Source organism: Chenopodium album, chromosome 3 (assembly GCF_948465745.1).
Source record: "Chenopodium album chromosome 3, dcCheAlbu1.1, whole genome shotgun sequence".
Classification (NCBI taxonomy): Eukaryota; Viridiplantae; Streptophyta; class Magnoliopsida; order Caryophyllales; family Amaranthaceae; genus Chenopodium; species Chenopodium album.
The window spans coordinates 82,252,890-82,278,594 of record NC_137836.1 but is presented as its reverse complement, the minus strand read 5'-3'; the positions used below and the strand labels follow the sequence as shown (position 1 = coordinate 82,278,594).

At 34.8% G+C, this 25,705-nt stretch overlaps 3 protein-coding genes across 5 annotated transcripts; 2 read left to right on the top strand and 1 right to left on the bottom strand.

The window, feature by feature from the left end:
- The first annotated feature begins 316 nt into the window (after positions 1-316).
- Positions 317-10,442, top strand: LOC145624520 (E3 UFM1-protein ligase 1 homolog). The gene is made up of 20 exons (XM_081677571.1): positions 317-583; positions 1,248-1,559; positions 1,675-1,941; positions 2,027-2,074; positions 2,425-2,490; positions 2,577-2,680; positions 2,955-3,048; positions 3,131-3,187; positions 3,436-3,853; positions 3,933-4,087; positions 4,265-4,330; positions 4,426-4,494; positions 4,593-4,685; positions 4,803-4,868; positions 7,679-7,725; positions 7,881-7,944; positions 8,728-8,805; positions 8,901-8,963; positions 9,531-9,623; positions 10,057-10,442. Exons 1-20 carry the CDS (start codon positions 410-412, stop codon positions 10,171-10,173), a joined length of 2,451 nt encoding a protein of 816 aa, XP_081533697.1. The 5' UTR covers positions 317-409; the 3' UTR covers positions 10,174-10,442.
- Positions 10,443-12,574: 2,132 nt separating this feature from the next.
- Positions 12,575-23,349, top strand: LOC145624519 (uncharacterized). Of its 3 annotated transcripts, XM_081677569.1 has the most exons (10): positions 12,575-13,150; positions 13,242-13,319; positions 13,402-13,482; positions 13,926-14,080; positions 14,220-15,439; positions 16,158-16,269; positions 19,664-19,800; positions 20,155-20,206; positions 22,592-22,745; positions 22,932-23,349. In XM_081677569.1, exons 1-7 carry the CDS (start codon positions 12,746-12,748, stop codon positions 19,668-19,670), a joined length of 2,058 nt encoding a protein of 685 aa, XP_081533695.1. In that variant the 5' UTR covers positions 12,575-12,745; the 3' UTR covers positions 19,671-19,800; positions 20,155-20,206; positions 22,592-22,745; positions 22,932-23,349. The 3 variants fall into 3 exon arrangements, with proteins under 3 accessions (XP_081533695.1, XP_081533696.1, XP_081533694.1); XM_081677570.1 differs by lacking the exons at positions 20,155-20,206; positions 22,592-22,745; positions 22,932-23,349 and adding an exon at positions 19,952-20,032; XM_081677568.1 differs by lacking the exons at positions 19,664-19,800; positions 20,155-20,206; positions 22,592-22,745; positions 22,932-23,349 and having other exon boundaries at positions 12,576-13,150; positions 16,158-16,453.
- On the bottom strand, positions 21,529-23,189 carry LOC145625519 (uncharacterized). The gene is made up of 3 exons (XM_081678538.1): positions 22,881-23,189; positions 22,518-22,694; positions 21,529-22,107 (listed from the first exon to the last, which is right to left on the bottom strand). The coding sequence occupies exons 1-3, from the start codon at positions 23,187-23,189 to the stop codon at positions 21,916-21,918; spliced, it is 678 nt and encodes a 225-aa protein (XP_081534664.1). The 3' UTR covers positions 21,529-21,915.
- Positions 23,350-25,705: the final 2,356 nt, after the last annotated feature.

Here is a 25,705-nt window from a genome sequence, read left to right as displayed (position 1 = left end):
CCATGTCAAACACGAGTAATGCTAGAGACATGTCTGAGGAACATAGACTAATACTCCTTACAAGAAGTGGCCATATTTTGTAAATTATTGAAATACCGTCCTGTATTATGTTACATGTCTAAGGGTTACATATAAGAAGCTAAAAGTGGAAAGAATTGACAATAAATAGACGTTTATTGGACCAATTTATTCATGAATAGTCGATAAATTCTCAACTTAATACTAAAAAAGGAAAGATATAGCATTACCCATAAAACAATCCTTCCCATTTTCAAATATAGTACTCCGTAATAAAATTCATAAACTTTGTTTTTCTTTTTAATCAAATCCTTAAATAGGTACTCCATAATAACTTTCATTAGAGCTAAATTGAAGAACTGAAGAAACTTCTTTCTCTCTCCTACAAACCATGGATGAAGAATTGTTGGAATTGCAGAAACAGTTCGAATTCGCTCAACAAGCTAAATCAAGTATTCGATTATCAGATAGAAATGTCGTCGAATTGGTTCAGAAACTTCACGACCTTCAAATCATCGATTTTGATCTCCTCCACACTGTTTCCGGCAAAGAATACATCACTCCTGTAATCTCTCTCTTTCAATTTATCTTTTACAATTTCACATTTGATCGATTCATTGAATTTTATGTTTATTTAATTATCTCAATTTGGACTCAATTTTTGTTTATGTGATCGATTTCAGAGGTTTAGGGTTTTGCAATTAAATTTGAATTTGATTGTTGATTTAGTTTATTAATTCAATTTGATGAGTTTTTGTTGTGGCAATTGAATAGAAATACTGCATAGCTGCTATTGAATTCTTAAGTTATGATTGTTGAATGTTTTTGCATGCTTATAAGTTTTGTAATTTAATTCAACATCAACACTATGCCGATTCATCTTGATTGTGCTGCACAATTCTATCTTAGGCGGCGTAAATGATAGGATTTTCTAGTTGATCCTTTAGTTAAGTATGCAATGATCATCTCCTACTTTAGAATGAATATAAAGCGTCGTAGACCTCGTTGTTGAATACTTGAATAAGTCAATTAAATTCTAATCATTACGATTAAAAATCTTAAGAATAGTTTACTTTTGGATATAAACTTGAAAATTTGACAGCATTGGGCTGGGCATACAATAGTTTTGCAACTTTTGAGTGGTTTTTATATAGTATGTTCTTGGTATGATTTATGTTTTGACAGTGGACTTGAATTTACGAAGTTATTATATAACTCTTATGCAACAGGAACAATTACGCTTGGAAATATGTTCTGAAGTTAAGAGGCTAGGGCGTGTTTCTTTGATTGATCTTACCGATAGTATTGGTGTTGATTTATATCATGTTGAGAGACAGGCTCAATTTGTAGTGTCTGATGATCCTGAGCTTATGTTAATTCAAGGAGAAATTATTTCAAAATCTTATTGGGATACTATGGCTGAAGAAATTAATGAAAGACTTCAGGAATGCAGTCAGATTGCCGTGGCTGAGCTTGCTGCACAACTACAAGTGGGTTCTGAGCTGATATCATCAATGTTGGAGTCACGGCTTGGGACTTTGGTATGATGCTTTCTTGAAAGATGATGATCAACAAACAATTCCCCTCTTTTGAATTTTGCTGAGTTAAAATATTAATGTGGATTTCTGTTGCTTCACATCCATGTGTGGTATGTAGATTAAAGGTAGACTTGAAGGTGGGCAACTGTATACCCCTGCTTATGTTGCACGTGTAAATGCAATGGTTCGCGGTGCTGCAAGGGGTATAACAGTTCCAATGAATTTGTCAGCCTTGTGGAGCTCTTTGCAGCAGTTACTGCAAGGAATGGATGGTGCTACTGGTGTGGCTGTGGACAACTCATTTTTCCAGACATTGTTCAATGGGTTGCTGAAGGAAGTGGAAATCCTTGGTTCTCTTCGTGCTGGAGTTCATTGGACACCTGCTGTAGGGTCCCTTATTTTGTGTTTCTTACCACTCTTTTAGATAGATGAATAAAAGTTACACGTGGATTGACTTATGATTTTACCAGGTCTTTGCTTCAGCTCAGAAGGAATTTGTGGATTCTTTCCTTTCACAGGTTTGAAGCTTACCTGAAATGTTGTGCTACAAGCCTATATCCACCTCCTCTCTGTATATTTATATTGTGACATTAAGTGTGCAAGCTGTACCTGAAATTATTTTACCCTGTAGAAATTTTCCATACAAATGTGAATTACTTGCTCATCAAGTGTACTGGACTACTGGTTTACCATGTGTCCATGTGCCATATATAGTAATTTTCTACATATATTCATTGCGGTGTCCAGATCTTAATAGGAACAGGCTAGATAGATTTTATGTAAAGGGCTTTCTCTCAAAGACATAATGAAGGAATGTTAGTTTATTCCATGTGGTGAGTTCTCATGTTTCCTTTATATTTTATGGCAGAATTCCTTCATAAGCTATGACTCTCTTCAAAAATTAGGAATACCCCAGCCCATGCAGTACTTACAGGTAAACTGCTGCCCTTTTACTGATCTGTTAATTATCCTAATTGTATTTTCCCCTTTTCTAACTGAAATTTAATGCCCTCAATATAGTCCAGGTATCCTGAAGGCATTCCTTTGGTAACTATGTTTATTCACCCCTCAATGATTGAGATGTTAGATGCAGCTATAGAGGATGCTGTTGAACGTAATAGCTGGTAAGTGTTTTTAGATTAGGTGGCTCTGTTTTGATTAGAATGTCAGTCATGTTTGTGTCAGTTAGAAACTCTATTGCATGACAACTAGATTGCTTGCTTGTTTCAGCCCTCAACTCTCATTGTAATTTTTCATGGCTCCCGTATAATTTACTAAAAGTACGTGACATGTTAACTTTACCTTTGTAGTAGAGAACATGTATGGCTACTGTGTTAGTTCACTTGTATGCTATTGAACTTTTCTTTTTCCGTAGATCTGATCCGTGATGGATTTCAGGATTGATTCTCTTACAGTGCTGCCCTCTTTATGTGACTCACAAGATGCTTATAAGATTTTGTCCTTGTGCCCATCTGTACAGTCTGCACTTAAGGTGACATCTCTGAGTCCATAAAAAAATACATTCATTTTATGGTATGTTTGCTTGTCCTAATATAAGTCATTCCTGGTCTCAGTCCAACAGAGCACTCATTGTGGGAGAGTCATATGTCCTTAGCGATGGCTTTATAAAGGTATGTGATATGGATCCTTGAAAGTCGATCGGCTTTTCAACTCTTAGCCTGACCAAGACTTTAATATATGATGAGCATGTTTAAGGACTTGGTTAAATGTTTGGATCACAGATATTCTCCTATGTTTGTTTTTTTTTTTTTTTTTTTTTTTTTTTTTTTTTTTTTTTTTTTTTTACCTCTCTTACAAGATTAACTTATAATTTACTAATGAAATTGAATGCTTGCAAATTGTATGTTTTATTGTAAAGGATGTCTTCACTCGACTAGATAAAGAGATGCAAACCACCATTCCTATATCTACTGCTTCCAAAATAGATGATGAGAAACAACCAACCAAGGAAAGCAAGGGTGGGAATGACTCAGGTAGATTATCCGAGTCCAATGATGTCAGTACTGAGGGCGGAAATAGACCAGCCATGGATAGAGGTTCAAAGAAGAAGAAAGGAAAATCTTCAGGGAATCCTAGGAGTTCTGCCGCTGAAAGTGATCTAAATAAACAAGAACCTATTCCTTCGAAATCTAAGAGAAACCAGAGAAAAGGCAAGGATACTTCTGTTTCACATGTTTCAGAGTCAAAAAGATCAAAAGAGGATAGTGTTGGTGTTCCTTCAGAGGAGTGGATAATCAATAAAGTATTGGCTTTGGTTCCTGAGTTTGAAGAGCAAGGTTGGTGAAATAATTATTTGTTCTACTTACTGTTATCATCTATTGTCTAGAGTTGTTACATAGTCTTCTTGTGATATAGATGTGGATGATCGTGAGACAATTCTTAAACCCCTGGCAAATCAGTTGAGGCCTATGCTGGTCACTTCATGGAATGAAAGAAGAAGGGCAATGTTAGCTGAAAATTCAGATAGAATGAAACGTGTGCTTGATAACTTGCAAAAGAAGCTTGATGAGGTTTGTCTTCTTGTGTGACTGTGTCTTGCTATCTTGCTGTAATAGCATATCAATTCTCTTATCTATAACTAGGCTAGTGAATGGCGGCCAATCTGTTGAATCTAGGAGCTACTATGGCTTTTAGTATGTCTTGCATTTCCACTTTCTTCCTATCTTATCTCTTTGTTTCTTGTCCAGTCTTATATGAATATGCAGATTTATGAAAAAGCATTGGACTTGTTTGAAGATGACCAAGCAACATTTGTGAGAAACTTCTTTTCTGTTACACGTCACTTGGTAAATTATCACTTTTTCATTGGTGTTGGTGATTTATCTTTTCCCCTTTTACTTTGTTGCAGGTTGTATTACACAGACATTTGCTTAGAACTACTGGAGCCTCAATTGCTGACATGCTTTTATGTAACTTGGTACTGTTGTCGCAAGGCTGTCATCTTTAATGTTGTGGTAATTAATTTTTTTTAATAATTAATTTTTTCATGTGAAGTAATGGCCTTTTGGAACTCAGGATGTCTACAACAAATTGAAGAATGGAATTCCAGTAGAAGAATCGCAAAATTCAGAGTCTATGTCTCTCAGTTCTGGGGAAAGGACTTCCATTGTATGTATTTAAGTGGCTTCTGTTTTCTGTTTATGTAGGACTAACTTTTGGCACATATTGATTTAGACCAAAGGAGTTTGGGATTTAGTATGTGATCAAGTTCTTGTTTTATTTTAGGCAAAGAGTTTGCATGGTTCACTTTCAGTCAAGGCTGTCACTTTGGTGGAGTCTTTGGAAGGAAAGGTTGATATACCCATCATTTACAAACTGATTTCTTGCTTCTTTTTCTTTCTGTCTAAAACATTTCCTGTGAAGATACTTTTTTCCCGTCTGCACTTGACTACTCTATGTGCTTTATGCATTGTGCTCTTCTTCTCTTTTTGATGAACAATATGTGTGTCCTAAATCTTGTGTTAAATTCATTATTCTGTTGAAGTTGAAGTTAGTCTGTCACCCTGTATAGTTTTCATTTGCTGATTTTTGCTTACCGCATGCAATCTTGAAGACCTCTCCTGGACTTCTATATCGCTGCACCCTAGGTGTTTAGAAACTAGTACTACTAGAATATCTAGTTTAAAACTTTAAATTATAACCTGAAGCAAATAGGATCCCAAATGAGTCAACAATGACCACATTGCAAGGCTAATACTCCTTGGTGACCACCAGACACCAGTAGCTGAGTAGTATCTTGAATGTGTGTGTGTGTGTGTGTGTGTGTGTGTGTGTGTGTGTGTGTGTGTGTGTGTGTGTGTGTGTTGTGTGTGTGTGGGTGGGTGGGTGTGTGTGTTGTGTGTGTGTGTTGGGGGGGGGGGGGGTGGGTGGGTGTGGGGGTGTGTAGTCAAAATATGTAGATAAAAATTGTAGGTTAGTCTTCCAAGATCACGAGTTGACTTTCAGACTTTCAAGGTTAGTCAAAATATGTATATAAAAATTGTAGGTTAGTCTTCCAAGATCACGAGTTGACTTTCAGACTTTCAAGGTTGGCTGAAGTATATGTAGATAAAAATTGTAGGTTAGTCTTCCAAGATCACGAGTTGACTTTCAAGGTTGGCTGAAGTTGTTTGTACTTTGGACCACAATGCCTTGAAAGTTTTTATTCACACAAGTGCTAAGTGTTATGAAATACTTCCTCCGTTTCTATTTAGTTGACGCGTTTGATTTAGGCACATGTATTAAGGAGAGGAGAGAGTGTGAGAGAGAATGATAAAGCAAGTGGGGTACCTTGTAAATGCAAGGTAAAAAATTTACCCTAAAAGGAAACGTGTGAACTAAAAAAAAACTTCCGAAAAAGGAATACGTGTCAACTAAAAAGAAACGGAGGTAGTAGGTGGTTTTGTGTTTGACTTGTGCAGAACAATAGTTAATGAAACTATAAAAGATGAAGATAAACAAAATACAAAAGGATTACTTGGTTCGGTAAATAAGACCTGGTCAATGGGGGGGGGGGATTTAGAGCTATTCTAATCTTCAATGGAGAACAAGAGGATTACAGGGGTTCTTTCTGATGTGGCTCAACCTAAATGACAACTCAAAGGTTCCTTTTATGACATAAGGAAACCCTAACAGTACCCTTTGACAGTTCAAGCAAACTTTTCGACAAGAACTTACACCTTTGATAGTTCTTCGTAAAACGGCCATAAACTTTCTCATTTCTTATCTAAAATGGGCATATGATCAATCGTAGGAAAGCTACGAGATTAACTTTCACCTCCAACTTCATCCACTTTAAAATCATTTGTACATTGAGAGATATGTGCTTTTGAATTCAGTTCATCGCAATTATTCATTGATTTTAAGGAACAAATAACACTGAGAATTAAATAGCTTAAGCATCATTTATAGCAAAACATAGGAAGAGGAAGATGGTTTTTGTTAATAAGATGGGAATTACATCAAATGTGAACAATAATTCCACATTTGAGAGTGGAATCTCTCCCAATTTAGCTTACTAAGCTAAGCCAAATTACTCAATCAATGTTCCTGATGCTATTCCCTTCCTAATCTTCTCTTATTTATGGTGTTACTTCTCTAACTAACTCACTTACATTCCTCCTCAAGACTATGCTAAATTATATTGCACTACCTTATATGCCCCCCTTGCCCCCTCTTCATATCAAATCATAACGTTGAGCTCCTTGCCTCCTCCTAGAAGATTTGAGTATCTCAATAGGAGCTAGAGAGAATACTCTTTGATTCCCTGACACTTTTGACTCAAATGCGTCCTTACTTTTAAGTGTAAGATTGAAGTGTTTTTTTTGGTATCTAGGAGAAGGATAGCAACTGCAACATTAGAAGTATAATCAGTTGTAAATTAAAATCTATATATGGAGGTGCAGGGATTACACTTAAGACTTGTGGAGTAAGATCATTGGGACTCGGAACCTAAGGAATTTTCCTTAAGTTTAAAGATTTGTGAAGTATAACCTTCTTGATGGTGCTTCAGGGCCCAAAATTGCCATTTTGGTCCCGTATTTATTTGGGCTCAAGATGGCAAATATTGAAGTGACCTTGCAATGCCTACTTGGAAGTTTAGGATATAGGTGACTTTCCTCCAATTCTTTTCTTCATCTTCCAATGGTGTCTTGATGGAGTCTTTTTTCTTTGTTTTATGGTGTTCACTAGGTTCAATAAGTTTAGGGGTCTTGATAGATTATTGGTCCCCAAGGACATTGGGTGATCCTATGCCCCAACAGGTATGGCTGATGTGTATCTTGTCACAGCCTTCAAAATAAGCTTTTCTTGGTGTCATGTAGTCCCCAAGGACTTGAAAATTTACTGAAAGCCATGTTATATATGTTAAAAATTTCAAATTACTACCACTTTCTTTTACCAGCTTCTGATATGGTTCTCAAGCCTGACCCCAAGTCCAGGCTTATTCAGGATGCCATGTTGTTAAGCTTACTTTTGCCTTGGTTGACCTGTGTGCTATTTAATAGCGATTGATGTCTGCTTACTTGTGGAACGTAATTTTATTGGGCAGAATAATAGTTCAGATGTATTTTTGTTCAGTTCTTTTCTTAATGAGTAATACTTTAAATTTCTGCATGTGACAGCAAGTGGATGTATTCATGACTGCATTGGCAACATTGGTGGAAGAAAGGTAATTATGATCTCTACTACCCCTAGCTGATGCTTCCGGGCATTGAAGGTTTTTAGTCTTGTGTCAAATGCTGGGATAAATTTTGCATAGCAATATTTTGGTCCTTTGATATTGGTTTTGATAACTAACAATTTAGATGGATTTTGTTTCTTTAGTGGATTATTTTTGAAGAAGCTTGATAAGAAATTGGAAAAGGCACTATTGCATTCGTATCGCAAGGTATGTCTCTCCTGTTTTTTTTATTTCTTCTGTTCTGACCTGGGGTGCCTATCCCTCATATAACTTCTGTTATTGCATTCATATCACAACGTATCTGATGAGAGAATAATGTTATGGTGTACTTGTTATTGTTTGGGTCAAGTTTTGCGTTAATGAATGAAGGAAGATGATTAGATAGACAATAACTTTTTGTCGAATCTTGCTGACCTAGTATATATAGTTTTGACATGCAATATAAGTGCTTTTTAGTGCTCAGCAGTGGGAATGTGTTTTTTCTTACTGTGGATTATGTTTCATAGGTGGTAATTTAAACAGGATAAACAATTGCACTACTGGATATGCCTATATGTTTTGAAAAGGTCAAGTTAGTAAAAGGCAATGCAGAACATCTAACTCATCTTATATTATATATCTTGGAATACTATCCGTCAGATTTATGTGGTTAGAATATGGGATGTATGTGTTTTGGAAAATGCATTTTGTATCATTAGTTGTGATGTCTACTCTTGCATAGCACATAATTGATGGTCTGTATCGACCTATATTGGCTTGGTAAGATTAGCTCAATATACACCTTTTACTGTGGGTAGGGACAATGTGGGTGTGCTGAGTTCAAATCAAGTGTCCATGGCACTGGGGCTACCCCGTGGCATTGCAATGGTTAAACCTAATGTATCTTAAAATAAAGTTATTATAGAACCTAAGTAATCAAATTACTTGAATTTTGAGTTAACCCTATGGTATATTAGAGAACATGATTTGATTTTGTGTAATGTTATCCAGGATCTCACATCTCAAGTATCCATGGAAAATGACCCAGTTTTACTTCTACCAAAAGTCGTCTCTTTGCTTTATTTGAAGGTCAGTTGACACTGTGCAGTTGACATCTTGTATTCTTTGCCACATGAAATTTCTGTTTGTTTTTCCCTGATGAGTTTGTTTTCGTTTTTTCATAGATTCATAATAAAGCTCTTCAGGCTCCAGGAAGAGCCATGTCTACTGCTGTTTCTCGGTTGAAGGTAATGCGTACGTGGTTGCATTGTTGCTTCTATTGTGTGAGATCTTAAATGCTAGGTTTTTATACTGGATTTTCATTAAGGACTTGTGCCATACTCGGCATGAGATTCGAACATCAGAGAAATCATCCTTGTCCAAACTGTGAAAATCTTAAATGCATCTTGTTATGTATAATTGCATTATTTAGAAATGTCTTGGTGTAAAATATCTGTGTCATCTTGCTGCTTGTAAATGAACAGTTCACAGAATTTCATGTACAATATGGTGTTATGGTGTCGAAGGGGGTAGAATTATGACACCTTTGTGGTTCTGTTATGGTCATATGTCTGTTATTCTGCATGTTTCTATGTCAAGAAGCAGTGTATGCTCTCTGAATTCTTCTTCGTAAAGATTTTTTCCTTCTTTAATGGCCTTTCAAAGACTTTTGTTTGTACAACATACCTGTGAAGAAACCACAAAAATATGGTCATTTACTCTACTTTTATTTACCTTTGGGTTGAGACACTTTATCCAGAACACATTATGGTGACTGCTAGGGCATCTAAACAGTGTGTTTTGTCTTCTCTCAGGATAAGTTGGATGATTCGGCTTTCAAAACCTTAATGGACTATCATTCTGCAACGGTGACACTTTTAGCATTGTTGTCAGCATCTACAAATGATGTGAGTGACTATAATATGTTCAAGTTTGATTGCTGATTCTGTTATTATATTTTTGCTTTGCTTGTCATCTAGATTTTCAGGGATGATCATCTTGTAATCTTTTCTATTATTGAGGAACTAATGGCCCCACCAAGATTTTCATCTACAACAACATGCATATTTATTTTACTGGCCTAAATTTTTTTTCTTTTTTCCTGAGAACATTCTGCCCCATGAAAAATCTGAACTTAGGCGTTGTGTTCTGAGACATGAATTTGGTGTTGATCTTATCATGAAATAGTGCTCCCCTCATAACAATGTTAATGGGTTGATACAAATTTGCCAGTCTTTTTAAATAGATGCCTGAGTTTTTTTTTTTTTTTTTTTCTTTTTTTTTTTCTCTTTCCACTGATGTAATGTCTCTTACATTTAGCCAACTCACTTAATATATCAGGAAGACGACTGTGCATCAGACAGGATTGCAACCAAGAAGGAGCTTCTGGAGAGCCTGATGCCAACGCTGAAAAGTTTAGTTTTGGGAAGTACCCAACCTCAGGTTGCTGCTAGCTGATCACTCTGACGTACATGGTCATTCTAAGAATCAGATTGGAAAGACAGGGATTTATTACAAATACTTGCGCAGTAGCAAAAGCCATAGAAAAATTACTACCTAATTACCACAGCACATTGCAAATACTCTTTAGCATTGTATCAATCATGCAGCTTTTAGGGTATTTAGCAAATATTGTACATTAGTATCTACTCTTTAGTTATAAACTGTTGACTTGGAAGCTTTTAGATTAATATCCTTGCTAATAAAGTGGTTTTTTTTTTTATTTATTTTTTTTTTATTTTTATTTTTAAATTACTATCATCAACGTTGCCTTTGTAACTTTACCCTCTAGTTAAATTGAAAATTAGAACTTAGGCGTTTGTTCTGAGACATGAACTTAGTGTTGATCTTATCATGTTTCAGCAGTACTAAACTACTAATACATTGGGAACCGGTTTAAATTGAAAAATGGACAGTATTCAGTTCAAATTTAATCAATCAATTAGGTTTCCAAATTGAAAGTTTTAATTTTTAAACTTCGTTCTGATTCAGTCCAATACCCCTTTAAAATTGGCTTTACACCAGATCAATATACAAAGCATGATACGGAGTAAGAGTTTATGAGGCTACTCAATTCATCAATTAACAAAGGGAAATTCTAAATGGTAGCCTCCTGTTTTTGCTTATTTCCAATGGTAGCCAAATTTTTTTTCGATTATCTTTGGTAGCCCTCTATTGTTAAAAACTTACATTTGTAACCTTATTAAGCCTAAAACCGTTAACTTTAACCATGGTCAACTTTTTTTGTCTCTATTCAACCATTCTCTTTCCTTAGCTTCCCTTCTTTCATGGCTTCCAGCCTGCCACCACCCAACCCCAAAACCCCCACGACAACAAGCCAACCACTACCCCTATCTTCTATCTATCCCTAAAAATACCACAACAGGCAGCCGCCGACGCCCGCCGTAGCCAGGCCAAAGCCCAGCCACAACCGCGACCAATTGATGGCTTGATGCCCGACCACGGCAGCAGCAGCCCCCTGCTCCGCCCTTAAATTTGCCGACTTGCTGCCCCTGCTGCTAGTTTGAGCGTCGTAGTAGATTGACTGAGCACCCTGCCTAGCCGCAGCAATGCCTAACGGCGTAGCCAGGCAGAGTGCCTAGCCACGCCATTGGGGTCTGGGTTGGGGTCGGGGTTTGGAGAGAAAGAAAGGGTCGGGGTTAGGGGAAACATCGTGGGGTCTGATTTGGATTGTCGGCATGAGGGGTTGTTTCGAAGGTGGACGGAGGGATTGGGGATGTTGGTCGACGGTGGCCAGCGGGATTCTGGTCGGTAGGTGGTTCCTGGGATGCTTGTCAATGGAGGTCAAGGCTGGTTGGGGATGGGTATTTTATTTTCTTAATAATTTAATTTTTAAAATTTAAATAGTTAACATTTTTTTCCTTTTTTTTTTTTTAATAGTAACCTTAGTTGAGTAGTAAGTTAGATTTAACGGAAAAATCATCATTAAGGTCACGGTTGTAAAATAATGAAAGTTTAGGGTTACCAAAGATAATCGAAAAAAAAAAATTAGCTACCATTGGAAATAAGCAAAAACAGGAGGCTACCATTGAGAATTTCCCATTAACAAATCAGTCTACTTTGTTACAACTTCTTTCATTATTTATTTATTTTTTAAAAATTAAACCATCTTCCACCACCACGCCACCAGCATCACAGCCACCCAAAACCTATCACAACTACCACATCTCTTTGTTATCCTGCCGATCTACTCATTTCGTGTTGTCCTCTTCTTCTTCCTTTCTCATTAATAATAGCCTCAATCCCTAAAAAGACACTGGCAAAGAGTGTAAAGTAGGATCATACTAATCATTTAGGATCAAAATCTCTTTTGTGCCGACATTCTCAACCACAATTGGCGTTCGTGGTGGCGGCGTTGGTGTGGTTCGTAGAAGAAGAAAGCCTATTATGTACACCCTGGGGTCATTTGCTCGGGCATACGGTACACCTGGGTGTATATAAGTAAATAACATAGAGAAAGAAGGTGGTTTCCCATTATTCGTCGACCTTAGGTCCTTAGCCTCGTTGCCTTCATGCTGTTAGGGCCTGTTCTGATTTACTGAGCTGAGTTGAATATTTTATGAGAGAAAGAAATTAGGAACTCAAATGAACTGAAATGATTGAAGCTGAATTGAAAATAAGCTGAAGAGAACAGTCCCTTAAACAGGTAAATTTAGGGTCTATTCTCATACGTATATTTTTAGTTCAGTTCAATTCAGCTCCTAATTTCCTTGTCTTATAAAATATTCAGTTCAGCTGAGTTCAGTCTATGAGAACAAACTCTTATTCCCCTATTTAACTCAGAAAAAGACAACTTCACCCCACAAGCAGGCTGATGAACTTAAATTTTGCTAGAGTTTTACCCAAATAAAAATAGGTCTGGCCCAATATTCTCCTGATTGTCGTCTTCGTCTTCGTCTTCGTCTTCGTCTTCGTCATCTTTAAACCCTAAAAACCTCTGCACTCTGCAAATTACACCAAATTTCGCCATTGATAAACTCTCAACCTTAGCTAAAAACAGGTGCAAAAAATGCAGCTCTTCGATCTAAACATTCCATATTCAGAATCAAATAAACAAACTCGCTTGAAATTAGTTGTTAAAGCAATGGAGTTAGGTTATTCTGGAATCGCTTTCAATCGTACAATCAAAGGTGTAATGTCTGAATCCGACCGTTGTACAATTTCTCCATTTCCGCTTTTCTCTCTCCTCAAGGCCTCTCCTTTCCTCTCTTCAACTGTTTCCTTTCATCGTCGTCTCCTCGGAGTTCCCGAAAAGTCTGCGTTTCGTCAGTACACTCGTTTGACAATGTCGGTTGAAACATCTGCTCAAGCTTCTGCTTTGAATTCGGGTAATCCGATTCTCAAGACTTATGATTTGATCGCTGTTAGACCTTTGAATCAGAATTCTTTTGATATTGCTTGTCAATCATCTCAGGTTTTTCATCATATTTTTTCTTTTTCAATTGCATTTATCGCTTTAATGGATAACTTTGGAATTTTAATTTTGTTGAATTTTCTGTTGATAGGTTGATTTGATTACGATTGATTTTGCTGAGAAATTGCCGTTTCGACTGAAACTTCCTATGGTTAAAGCTGCTATCGCGGTTTGAATCTCTCTCTTTGTGTGTTTGTATTGTTTTCTGTGTATTTGTTTGATTGAAATGGAAATCGAATTCGAATGCGCAGCGAGGGGTTTACTTTGAGATTATGTACTCAAGTCTTACGCAAGATGTTCAACTGAGGAGGCAATTGATTTCCAATGCCAAGGTGTGATGATTGTTGATTTATAATATAGCTAATATTTATTTAACATTGCTATTTACTGCTAATTTAGTGATATTATGGAATTGTGATAAACACTAATTGTTGGATTGTAATTGTTTTGCCTTGAAAACGAGTTGCGAAAATGTTGCATGACATGTATTTTGGAAGTACCTCGAATATTAAGTATCTCTTATATGTGAGTATTAGCAGTAGTGTTATTTGTCAGTGTCAAGGAAGGTTTTGCTATTTTTGTTGAAAAAATTGATCCAGTGTATGACTACAAAAATAAGGGTATTTGAATGTTGCTATTGTGATTAGAACTACTGCTTTTGTTATTTGGGAAAACTCGTTTGCGGTTGGAGAGGGGTTAATATGTGTAGTTGACTAGTTGTTGAACTTTTCTTATACCATATTCATAAATAACTCGAGCAATTTATTGACATCAGTTATTGGTGGAGTGGACTCAAGGCAAGAACTTAATTGTATCCAGTGCTGCTCCTTCAGTTCTTGAGCTTAGAGGTCCAAATGATGTGACTAATCTATTATCGTTGCTTGGGCTTTCAAATGAGTGTGCGAAAGCGACTATATCTAAGAATTGCAGGTTTGCTTTCATTTTTGAAACCTCTATTCCTGCATCTATTTTCCTCTTCAGGCAAGCTTGGGGGGCATGATTAGTGCTTGATATATGTCACTTGCTGTTACCCTTTTCCTTACAACTACCTGTATTTTTTACCCTGCAGACTGTTACTAACTGATGGTATAAGGACAAAGCAGTTTTACAAAGAGGCAATGAGAGTTGACTTGATGCAACCTGGAGTGCAAACTGGTCCTAAAGAGCCTTGGATTGTTGATCATATTGATTGGGATCCTATTTCTAGTGGCGAAGGTGATTTGTTTTTAGATGATATGGAAAAGGCAATTGCCGAGTCTGGAAAAACTTCCAAAACCATTAAAGGCATTGATTCTTCTTCTATTGATGTTCATATGTCATCACATGATTTAAAATTAAACGATACAAGTTTTAGAGAAGAGGGTAAACAATGTATGTCCAGTAACTTTACAGAATTTAAGTCAACTTCCAAGGATCTCGAGGTGTTAAAAAAGATTGAGAAATTGCAAAGTGAGCCTACTTCTATGTGCAGCATGGATCAACAGGGTAATGCTGCTGAAAACAATAATCAAGCAGTTCTGCTTGAATCTCTGCTGGCTTGCAATAATGATGAGGATGACAGTATTTATTCTGCAATAGCTCTACAAGAGTTGAAGAGCTCTGATGCACTTGAAACCACCACCTCTCCATTTCTACATAAATTAGCGCCGCAGGATCATGTTAATAATGCAGAAAATGTATTGAGTGATAGTTTGAAGGAAATAACTTCAAAAGATGATGGTTTGGATGTGGGCTGTATTGCTGGTTCAAGGAAGGAGGCCTTGGTGAAATCTGAGGGTCTTAATTGCAATGGTTTACAGACTGATAAATTGAAGTTAGCTTCTGATGTGTTGAACAGTACAGATGCTGAGATCTCAACTGAGATGTTATCCTTTGATCAGTCATATATATCATACATTTCTAATTCATCTTTAGATGGAAAACCTCTGGAACCACAAGAAGATTCAGTAGCTGATAAAAACTCGACTTTACCTGCTAGAAATGTCATGGATTTGGACTCATTTAGTGAGAGAAACAGTAGTGATTATTTACTACATTGTGATCAGCAACCACTGGAGGAGGTGGAAGAAATTGAGGAGCATAAGGGAGATCACACTGAAGTCAAAACTGATTCTAAAGAGTTTATAGTTGCCGATACCATGCTACCATTGGATCCTCACCAACATGAAAAAAATGGAAATGATCTTTTAGTTGCAAAATCTATGTTTTCAGATGACATGATGAAATGTAGAAAACACGTTCAAGAGGTTGGTGAAGCTGATCATCAATATTTGGGCAAAAATAAATTAGGTGATGTACTAATCCTATCTTGTTATTATAGTGTAATTTGTTTATGTTCTCGTTGCATATTCTTTCTATTGCTTCGTTAAATTCTTGACTGAAGTTCAACCAATACACCAACCATCATGCAGTATATCATTATTATGTAATCCTCCCTAAGTAGTTTTTCTTTGATGTTGATGTTGTTAAGGGAGGTTAGAAAAGCTGCCGGAAAACAGAGGAATTAAAATCTACTTATTTGTGTTTCTTGGAAATAGATTCTCTAAAGTTGTTTTACTTCCTGTTGAATAAATGCATCCCTTGGGATTGTGCGGAGTTTTTTGAGTGTTTGTTTGTAGCAGTGTTATATTGTGCAAGTGGGTAATTTAATTATTTTAATGAAAAGATAATGGGGATTGTGAAACTATGAAAGAGGGGATGTGAAAGAGATTGTTTTTATTTTTATTTTTTTAAAATTTTTATTATATATATATATATATATATATATATATATATATATATATATATATATATATATTTTTTTTTATATTTACTAAAGTGGGGACCATGAGAGTGATGATTATATTTTTTGAGTGGAATAATGGGAAAAGAGTGAAATGATAAAATATGGTAGAAACTTACCAGGAATAGAAGTAATCATTTATTTTGGAACGGACGATTAAGACAAGTGGTGTATTCATTCCTGAAATGATGCTTTTGCTAACTGTCTATACGCTATAAAATGCAGGTAATCATAAGGTGAAGCGACGGGATACAGGCAAAGCTATTAGGTTTCCTTTTAAGCGGTTATTTCAAGTTCAATTTAAGAAAAGAAATTCTTTCCTCAAGACCAGGAAGAGGTCAGTATAGGGAGAAATTTTGAAGTTTTTCTGGGGCTGTGTTGGCTGTTGTACATGTCAGGCAGTATATACAAATTTATGAGCTTTGTTATTACCAGCCTTTTGTCTACATCATGTATTCATGTACTTGTGCAACATAAATTCTTTAGAAGAGATTTTCTTATCACGAGCTCATATTTTCATAGTTGGACAATTGCATTACTTCTCATTATCTGACCTACGTTATATTTGAGACTTAAGGTTGTACAAATAACTTCACCTATTTTCTTAAATAAGATGTTCAAACCTTCTCAAACCTGTATTATCTTTTGGTCCTTCACAGGTCCATGTAGCCATATGGTTGTGAGTCCATGAGCCATAATGAAAGTTCAGCTTGATTTGTTTGGGAGTTTGGGGGGCCCCCAATAAGAGTTAACTTAAACCTTTGTTCACGATTACTTGTCTGAATAAGACTAAAGGATTAGAAATTAGTCCAATGTGAGAAAACTTGATAATAAAACAGAAAACTGCAGGATTGGGAAGTAAAAAAGTTCTTTACTTAAATAAAGACTAGGAAGTCCTTCCTTTGATCCCTACTTTTTTGAGTTGAGGGACAGCTGACTATATATCCTTGCATTTCCTTAGCTGAAATGATGGTCTTACTTGCTTTTTTGGTACGTTTATTTTTTTAATATCCTATAACATTACTGTAATTTCCTACTCTATCATTAGAAATTGGGTATTAACTGACTAATGCAAATGATTAAGGGCTTTTTTTATTTTCTTTGTTTTTTGTAAGTTCGGGAAAAATGAAGGATATTTACTATTTAGGAAACCACAGGAAAATTAATCCTGGGAAGTTTATTGAAGTTAACCCTTCTACATTTTCCAAAAATTTATGGAAATTGCCACTGTTACTTACAATATTTACATGTAAATGTTTAATTTTCTAGAACTCTTGAGCGTAGCTTCCATTTTATTAGAGTACTTCATATATAACTACATCCAAGCAATCATCTTTTGTATTGTAACTGTTCCAAGACACCATAGTTTGGATCTTGCTTATTAGATATAGTCTTTAAGATGCATTCTAAGGCTGCTGGAGTAGGCATATTAGTATCAAATAAATATTTTGGAGAGAGAATACCTTACAATGTTACAGGTTCTCACTATGAAGCTGAAGCTATGTGTGAAATAAGCGCAACTTTATTTATTTATTTCTAAATTTTTTTCATTTTTTTGTTTAGTGTGCCTCACGGCCCTCACTTCAGTAAGGTGCACTGGCCTAAATTTGCTTCTTGAAATCATCATCCACACCAATTATTATTATTATTATTATTTTATAACATTATATGTAAAAAAGGCTATTTAAAAATCTTCATTTTTATCCGATAAAAGATCATTGGGATTTTTAATTTTACATTAAGTAAAGAATTAAATAACAGGGACCTGTAAAAGAAGCATGTACTCAAGAAAAATCTCCTGCTTAGACTAACAATCTTGACCTTTAGTTTTTTCTCTCCTTAACAAATTATCTTGACCCATTTCTTCTAGAGGAAAAAATTTGAGTGGACTTGAATGGGTAAGTGGCTTCGTTAATTCCAATACTAGAGTCTGGTAACGTGTGAGAGGATAGCTACTTTAAATTGAGTTTGAAAATTTCCACCGACATACTCTTTATTTATTTAATGGTGGCTCTTGAATAAGATATCTTGGGAGGGTATTCCTAACTCTTGCTTATTTTTTACCTCAATTTGGAGTGGTGAATAGGAAAACCGCATGTCATGTTCCTTGAATTTTTGCACACATAATTCTTATTTGATCTCCTGTGTTTACCCCTCCGAATGAGATGATTGAGTGTAAGAGATAGGGTAAGTGATATGGGAGGGAGTGGTTTATGGAGGGTGGACCTATAAAAAGAGATGGAAGAAAAATATTTCTTTGGAGAAGTAACAAGGTAGTGCTTGATGAGGAGGCGTTTAAACCATTTGCTGTGACACTATTTGGCTTACTCTAGCATGATCATTTTATTTTGCCTGCTACTGATTTGTCCATGACCTGTGATTAACATACTTTTGTTGAATCATTTTATGTATCGACTCTTCTAGGTGGACTAGGTCATAGAAAATAAGCATGGTCATGTAGTCACATGTACAATATCTCATGATTTTAATTAATTATTCATTTTTATTTTTGTAGACACCAGAGAAAATCTCACAAGTGATGTGTCACCTTATTTAGTATATGAAATTTAACGAGAACCCTCTGTACTGGTGATTTTGATTGTATTGTCTGCTTTATTGCTCTTGCAGTATTGTTCTTTAATGGATGTCTCATTGTGATTTCAAAACACTTGTCACAGAACAATATATTGTCGAATGGAGTTATAATCCGCTGCACAGTGGTCTTTACATTATAAAACAGCCTTTCTTGATTTTTATGATTCAAGTGGAAATTCCGTAATTAGGTGTTTGGTTATTTGTTGTATGACAAAAATAAACAAGAAGATGGGATGAAAATTTATATATGCTTATTGTGGATTCCATTGATAATATTTGCAGGTCAAGATTCACTGTCAGGTATGCTCTATTCTTCTAAATGACCTCAGTGCATCCACCATAGTATTACATGCTCATCCACCCCCTAGAAAAGCTCTTTAGGAATTTGTGAATCGGGTTATAGTATGCTGGTGTACTTGTTGAATATTTGAAATTATATTATATAGCCAATTATGTTCCCATACCCATTCATGTGCTTGCACAATAGAACATACCGTATTCCAATACACTGGTCCATCCAATGAAATTATTGCTGAAATATTTTGTTTCTGCTGTGTAAGACTCTGAATTCTTCATGGCTAAGCAATTGGGGACTATTACTTGTTTCACTGGAGGAGATGGGGTAGTGGATTAGTCAATTCTATTTATAATGTTATGTTATAGCGGCTATTACAAAAATTCATCTAGTCTGATACTTTGCATTTTGCTTGGAAGGCATCTTATGATGGAGACTCGTCTTTCAGTAAATAGACCCATAAACCTGATTATTTAAGGTTTATAGCCTTTTTTTGTCATTACTTAATCCACTTGTATATACAAAAGTACCATGCCTCCCTATGCCTTTAATCTTAATGATTGTGTTCTCTAGATTAAAGGATTCCTAGAATATACTTGAGGAACATTCCTTTTTTACCCAGCTGCTTCCTTGTCTTTAGCATTTAGACCTCACTGTCAGATTGTATGTGTTGCTGCTCAATTCAATTGTGAAGGTGGATGATTCTTGTTTTTGCTACTTCGTATTATTTTAATAAAAATATTTTCTTTTGTTTTTCACTGTTTGGTGTTGGAGATGAGAAGCTAACGATATAATTGCCTTTGTATACCTTCTTTCCAACCAGAAGTGGATTTTCTTGCAGGGAATAAATGCATAGGGATACGGCATCAGGTCTTGCTACCTGAGCTAGAGAAACCTTACAAAGTTCCTGCCTTGCACTAGCTTATAAATAAACAAGCTTAAAGGAAGCTGGTACTGAGTAAATCTTTGCTGAAATTGGTGCGTGTAAATCCCTAGGTGTCCCCATGAGGTTTTAATTTATTTTCATGATTAAACGTGTGATTCCTTTTTTTCTTTTAATACTTCCTGGATTCTACTGCAAGTTTCCCAACTCTTTTGCTAACTGATAGAAGTGCTACTCATGTGCTAGCTGCGTATCTTATGTTATATTTCTGGTGGGACATAGGCACATAGCCTTACCGGCACCTGGAAGTATAATGGTTAACAAAATAATTATAACAATTGGCGGCTGCTGCTTATATGATTTATCATCTGAATAATTTGTGTGCATCTTATTCTATAATGAAAGATAATGATAATTTTTAACAACTAATGCCTTTTCCCATTTAATAGGGGTCAGGTAGGTTGCGGCTCCATGTCGATCTAAGAAGTAAGCATTATGTCGGTCAGTAACTTAATTCTTTTCCTCTTTTATCATCTTTTTTTATTTTGTCATGTGCATAGCCATTTTCTGTTCTATGTGATATTTCTAAATTATAAGATTGTGATGGTCCTATCCTCCAGAGTCCAGGCCACTATCTTCTGGGGGATTTTCTAGCTATCAGACTACAGATGTTTTATTATTCTCTAGTTCATTCCGATAGGTTTTATCTTCTTTTCTCCTGATATATACCGCTTGACAATATTTTCAAGAGCTTAAATAGTTAAATTATTATAATTTCACTTATATTCGAATTCAAACTGTCTAGAATTTAGTGCAATTTTGGTATATTCTGAAAAATGTTGGTATTTGCAACTTTCCTTTGTTAATAGGAAGGAGACAAAATACTAAGTTGCTTTTGTGATTTAAAAATGCAAAACTATGTAAAACTACCAGCTTAAAATTGTGTGAATTAATCTCGAGGAAGGTAACCATTATTATATGGTGTACATTACACATATATATCTATAAATTTGTGTGATATTTATTTACATGCCAAATTTTCTAGAGTCCAACTTTGATATTTAAGACAGTTAACATCTTTGAATGTATTCCCCCTGTTCTCCCCCCTTATCTCAGTCAGTCACAACATAGAAGGGGGTTGCACACTTGCACGGTATTTTTGGAGACCTATGTGATAAAGAGATCGATAGATTGACAGAATCATTGGCCTAATAAAACAACATTGCAAATTATATCCTAAAAAGGAATATGTTGCTATTTAGAAAGGAGGAAGTATTGTGTTTTGGACACGTTTGTATGGTTAATAATAGGGGTGGATGTATATACAACAAACCGGAGTCTGAAGTTTCTAAATATTAATTGAAGACTGTAATACTTGAAATAGTTACTAAAAAGAAATATGCTAGGCATTTGACTAATATGAAGTAAAAACTGAAAGCTAAAAAACTACCAATGACATGATAGGTGTCCACATTATTAGTTAAAAAAATAATCATTTACAAATTTTAGATTACACCGTGGGTTGGTAACCATTTGATGATACTGTAAACCATATTCTGAATACACCGCGGGTTGATAACCATTTGATGACACGATGAAGGCATTGGGCTTACATAGAGTATGAATTATTTTATATTAATCTAATCATCTAGAAAATTGGCTAGCAATTCCGTCAAAGACGGGCAGGTAGTTTTACTAATATTATAATATGTTAGTTCCACGAGCGGCCGACAAAAGGGAAGTTGGCCGCCAAAATAGAGATTTTTTTGTCATAGTTTTTGCTGATTATCATTATGAGTTTCATCAATATAATATGCTGAGTATGCATAATTAAGTGTAATCATATTATTAGTGTTACGGATTAAAATATGTAGAGATATTACAGCATTCTTACTAAAAGCCTGTCCAACTTTTATTTAATGTTCTATGGGGCCAAATAATGGCATAGAACTTGAACTAGTTCTTAATTGATTGGGGCATTCAAAATGGTGTACATTTACTTTTACATGCATGACCCCGTCATGCAAAATACTATGCAAACTACTTTGAATGCTTATCAATTCTAGTACCATGTTACTTAGGATACTTCACCCACCAGAATTATATACATGATGAATTCCTAGGATTGCTGCTTGCTGTATGCTGCAATTTGAAAACAATGTTTGACACTTAAAAGTCTAACAAGCATTCTAACTGATAATGGACATTCTTCAAGGAACTAAATTTGTTGAAAGGGAGTTCAGGAGATGAATCCACTGCCCTTCATCCTCATCATCTTCATCGCCTGCCATCTGATTCCATTGTAGGTCTTGGAAAGTGGTAGGCTGTTCGATTTCATCGTTCCTTGCAAATCGACCCCGTATTCTTGGCCTGCTGTCTGCTAATGTCTTCCTGCATGCGTACTGATGGCCAAGCATTGCAACCATTGAAGAGTTAGTTAGGTGGTCTTTCTGTGCTATATGACAAAGATATAAAATGCTATCAAATACAAATTAATCATCTGGACTAGGGTTTGTAGGTTTTGCTAATGATAATTGAAATTCAGTGTTTGATTTGCTTCATACACGATTAGTACCTGGTTGTTCTACTCATTTTAATCTACAGTGCTATTTAGATGACTGAATATCTTTACGCTGAATATATTTTGGCTTTCTCATGTCACCAAATCCTTTAATTTCAAGGGGCTATTCATTTAACATAACTTAGTATGATTTTGTCTTGAGTTGGACATGTTTCAATTTACCAGGTTAATATTGTGGTTATGCTGGCTAGAATATTGGAATCTTGAAGAATGTACAGTTTCAAGTCTTACCTGAATTTTCTTGTTGAAATTTCTCTGGTTTCTCTTGCTGCGGTACCTCTCAATTCTTTCTTTTTTCTCTTCAGGACTGTAGCGACATGCCTTAGTCATACCTTCAATGATAATGCTCGTACTTTCATTTGCTAATGGACTTCCAACCGGGTGGTGGTGGCGTAAGGTTTGGAGTCCCTGTCACAAGAATGAACAACCATGTTAACTAGAAGGAATCTGGTTTTAAAAGTAAGTGGCGTTTCCTGATCTATGTATAATTGTATATATTGTCGTTTTAATAGATTTCCTAAGTTGTAACTAATTAGATCATATCATTAATTTTTGGGTCTTTTCAACATAGTTTAAAATGATTTGAAGAATTACCTGATCCAAATCACCTGTGCTAAAAACCCTTCTAACTGACCCAATATCCAGATCATGAAGTCCAACGGGAGATGAAACATGCTGGTAAAACCCGTTTTTATGGAGTGAGTGGCTACTAAGGCTTCGCTGCATCAAAGAAGCAGAAGTATTTGGTGGGTGACTACTGGTACAACTTAGAGGTGAATTTGGTGAGCCTATATAACTACTGCTGGTACACCCGCTCCCTGTACTTGTATTCCCATTGGCGTTTGCTAGCATGAAAGCTTCATTAATAGAATCAAAATCGCCTGCAAGAGACTGGACTAACATTGGCGATAAATTAGAGGGGTAATTTTGGTTAATGAAATCAGTGGAATGATCAACAAAAGAGCCGTTATTATGACAATACATGGTTAGTGTTTTTTTTTTTCAGAAATGAAATACAAGATCTTGAAAATTCAATTGAATATAAATGAAGATTCTTTGTGCTCTTGCCAACTTATATATATATATATATATATATATATATATATATATATATATATATATATATATATATATATATATATATATATATATATATATGAGGTTATTGTTAGGAGCTTTTCTCTAATGCAAAAGCGTTGACTCATTACCTACATTCTTGTCTCTCTAGCAGTACCAGTGTACCACCACTTCCTGAGTTCCCCACCCAAAAAAGTAATTACAGTATCCTTTTCCTTAATCTATGTTAATCATACCTTAATAAAGAGTTTTTAATCTCATGTAAAGTCTAATCAATCCTCTTATTTTACACTGCTGTCTTTTAACTTCATGATTATATTTTATATAGTACTAATTTTTGCCTCGGGGACCCTTAAAGGTTTCATCTAGGAATTAACTTAGGCTATGTTTCATGATCTAATTATCGATAACTATAAATTCTAAGTGAAATTCTATTATGTTCAATTAGCTCAAAAGAGAGTTAGATGTCCTTTATTTTTATCTAAAACCTTCAAATATTTGCGAAAATAGATTTTGTTAATTATTTGTTGGTTGGTATGTTAATAAAATTGTACTTCCTCCGTTCTATTAATATTGCAACAATGGACTTTTTGCACTATTCATCACTCTTGTTTGACCATATAATATGAGTTATACGTTAAGCAAAATATAGTCAAGTGGGATCTTGTTGGATTCGTCTCATATAATACTTTCACAATATCAACTTTTTATAATTTTTAGTCTTACACAATTATAGATATTTAGCATATAAAATGTGTTTTGGGATGCGTAATTTCCTTCTTGTTGCAATATTAACAGAACGGAGGAAGTATATTTTTATCATCTAAAATCAAAAGTAAATTTTTTTTCCCATGTGTTCTATAGGTAGTAATACTAATAACAGGCTAAATACAGTAAAAACTAAAAAGAAAGGATGGAAAAAGAAAAAGGGCCCAAAGTGAAGATAAGCAACAGTAAAAAGATAGAAAACGAAAACCCCACCCAAACCCAATTTTATTTTGATTCTCTTTCCGGCGGGGGTCTACGGAACATAGACTCGTTGAGAAAGAGACTCAATTTGCAGCATTTTATCCTTTTTATATTCAGCCCCCATGTGAATACCATATTCCACATAATATAACACATTATATTTTTTTCATTTTTTTATTTTATAAGTTGTATTTTTATTACTACTTTCGTTTTTAAATACTTGCTACATTTAAAATACAAATTTATAAAATATTAAAAAAGTTTTTCAAAATAAAGAATCGGAGCAAAAACTTAAAAACTGACCGACAATGAAAAGTGGAGCAAATATTTAAAAACAGAGAGAGTATGTAGATTTGATAAAATATAGAATAAAATTACCAAATATAAGTGATGAATTTAATTATAAAAAAAGTAAAACACCCTTTTTAAGGAAAGCAATGCAGTTTAAAATAAACGGAGAAAGTATATAATAAGACAGGTAATTCATCGGTCTTGTAATAACTAATAAGTGTAATTCGAGTATTCGATAGCCTTTTTTTTTTTTTTTTTTTTGTTGGTGTAAAGTTATAAGATTTAATGATTTATGAGTACACGATATTTAACATATTAAGGATTTGTTCTCTTTAGCTTATTTTCAGTTCATTTTAATTCAGCTCCGATAAGTTAAGTTCAGTTTAGTTCTTAATTTTCTCATAAAATATTCAATTAAGTTCAACTCCAATAAATTCAGTTCGGGTAAGCTCAGTTCAGTAAATCAGAATAGGCCCTAAGTTGTATTCTTCAAGACTTTAATTAACTTAGTGACATCCATTATGACCTAATATTCTTATAAATGTAGATATGTTGATTTTTTGATGTGAAATTTTAGCATCTTAAAAGTGTATAATTTGAATTCGTATTGATATGTAATTCTCAAATGTAATACAAGTATATGTAACACTTAATTTGAGACAAAAGAGAATGACTTTTTTTTTTTTTTTTTTTTCAATCTGTGTTACTAGCTTTGTTAAAGCTTAAAAATCTATGGTGTTTTCATTTACTCATATGTAATAAGTTAATTAATCTCAAAAAATGTAGTTACATTTTTAGTAATAAACCATTTAAAATTTAGGATTAAGAAAAACTTACATGATTGCACCCATTCAATGATTCAATCATGCCATTGAGGTATTTTAACATTGTAGATGAGAATGAAGATCGAACAGGTTTTGCCTCATCAGTGTCATCAGATTGAAGCTGATCAAAATTAAGGATTTTTTTTTTCCTAAATTATTTCCTGATTTGGATACATAAACTTTATCTAGGATTGTAAAATCTTACCTACCAAATATATATATATATATATATATATATATATATATATATATATATAT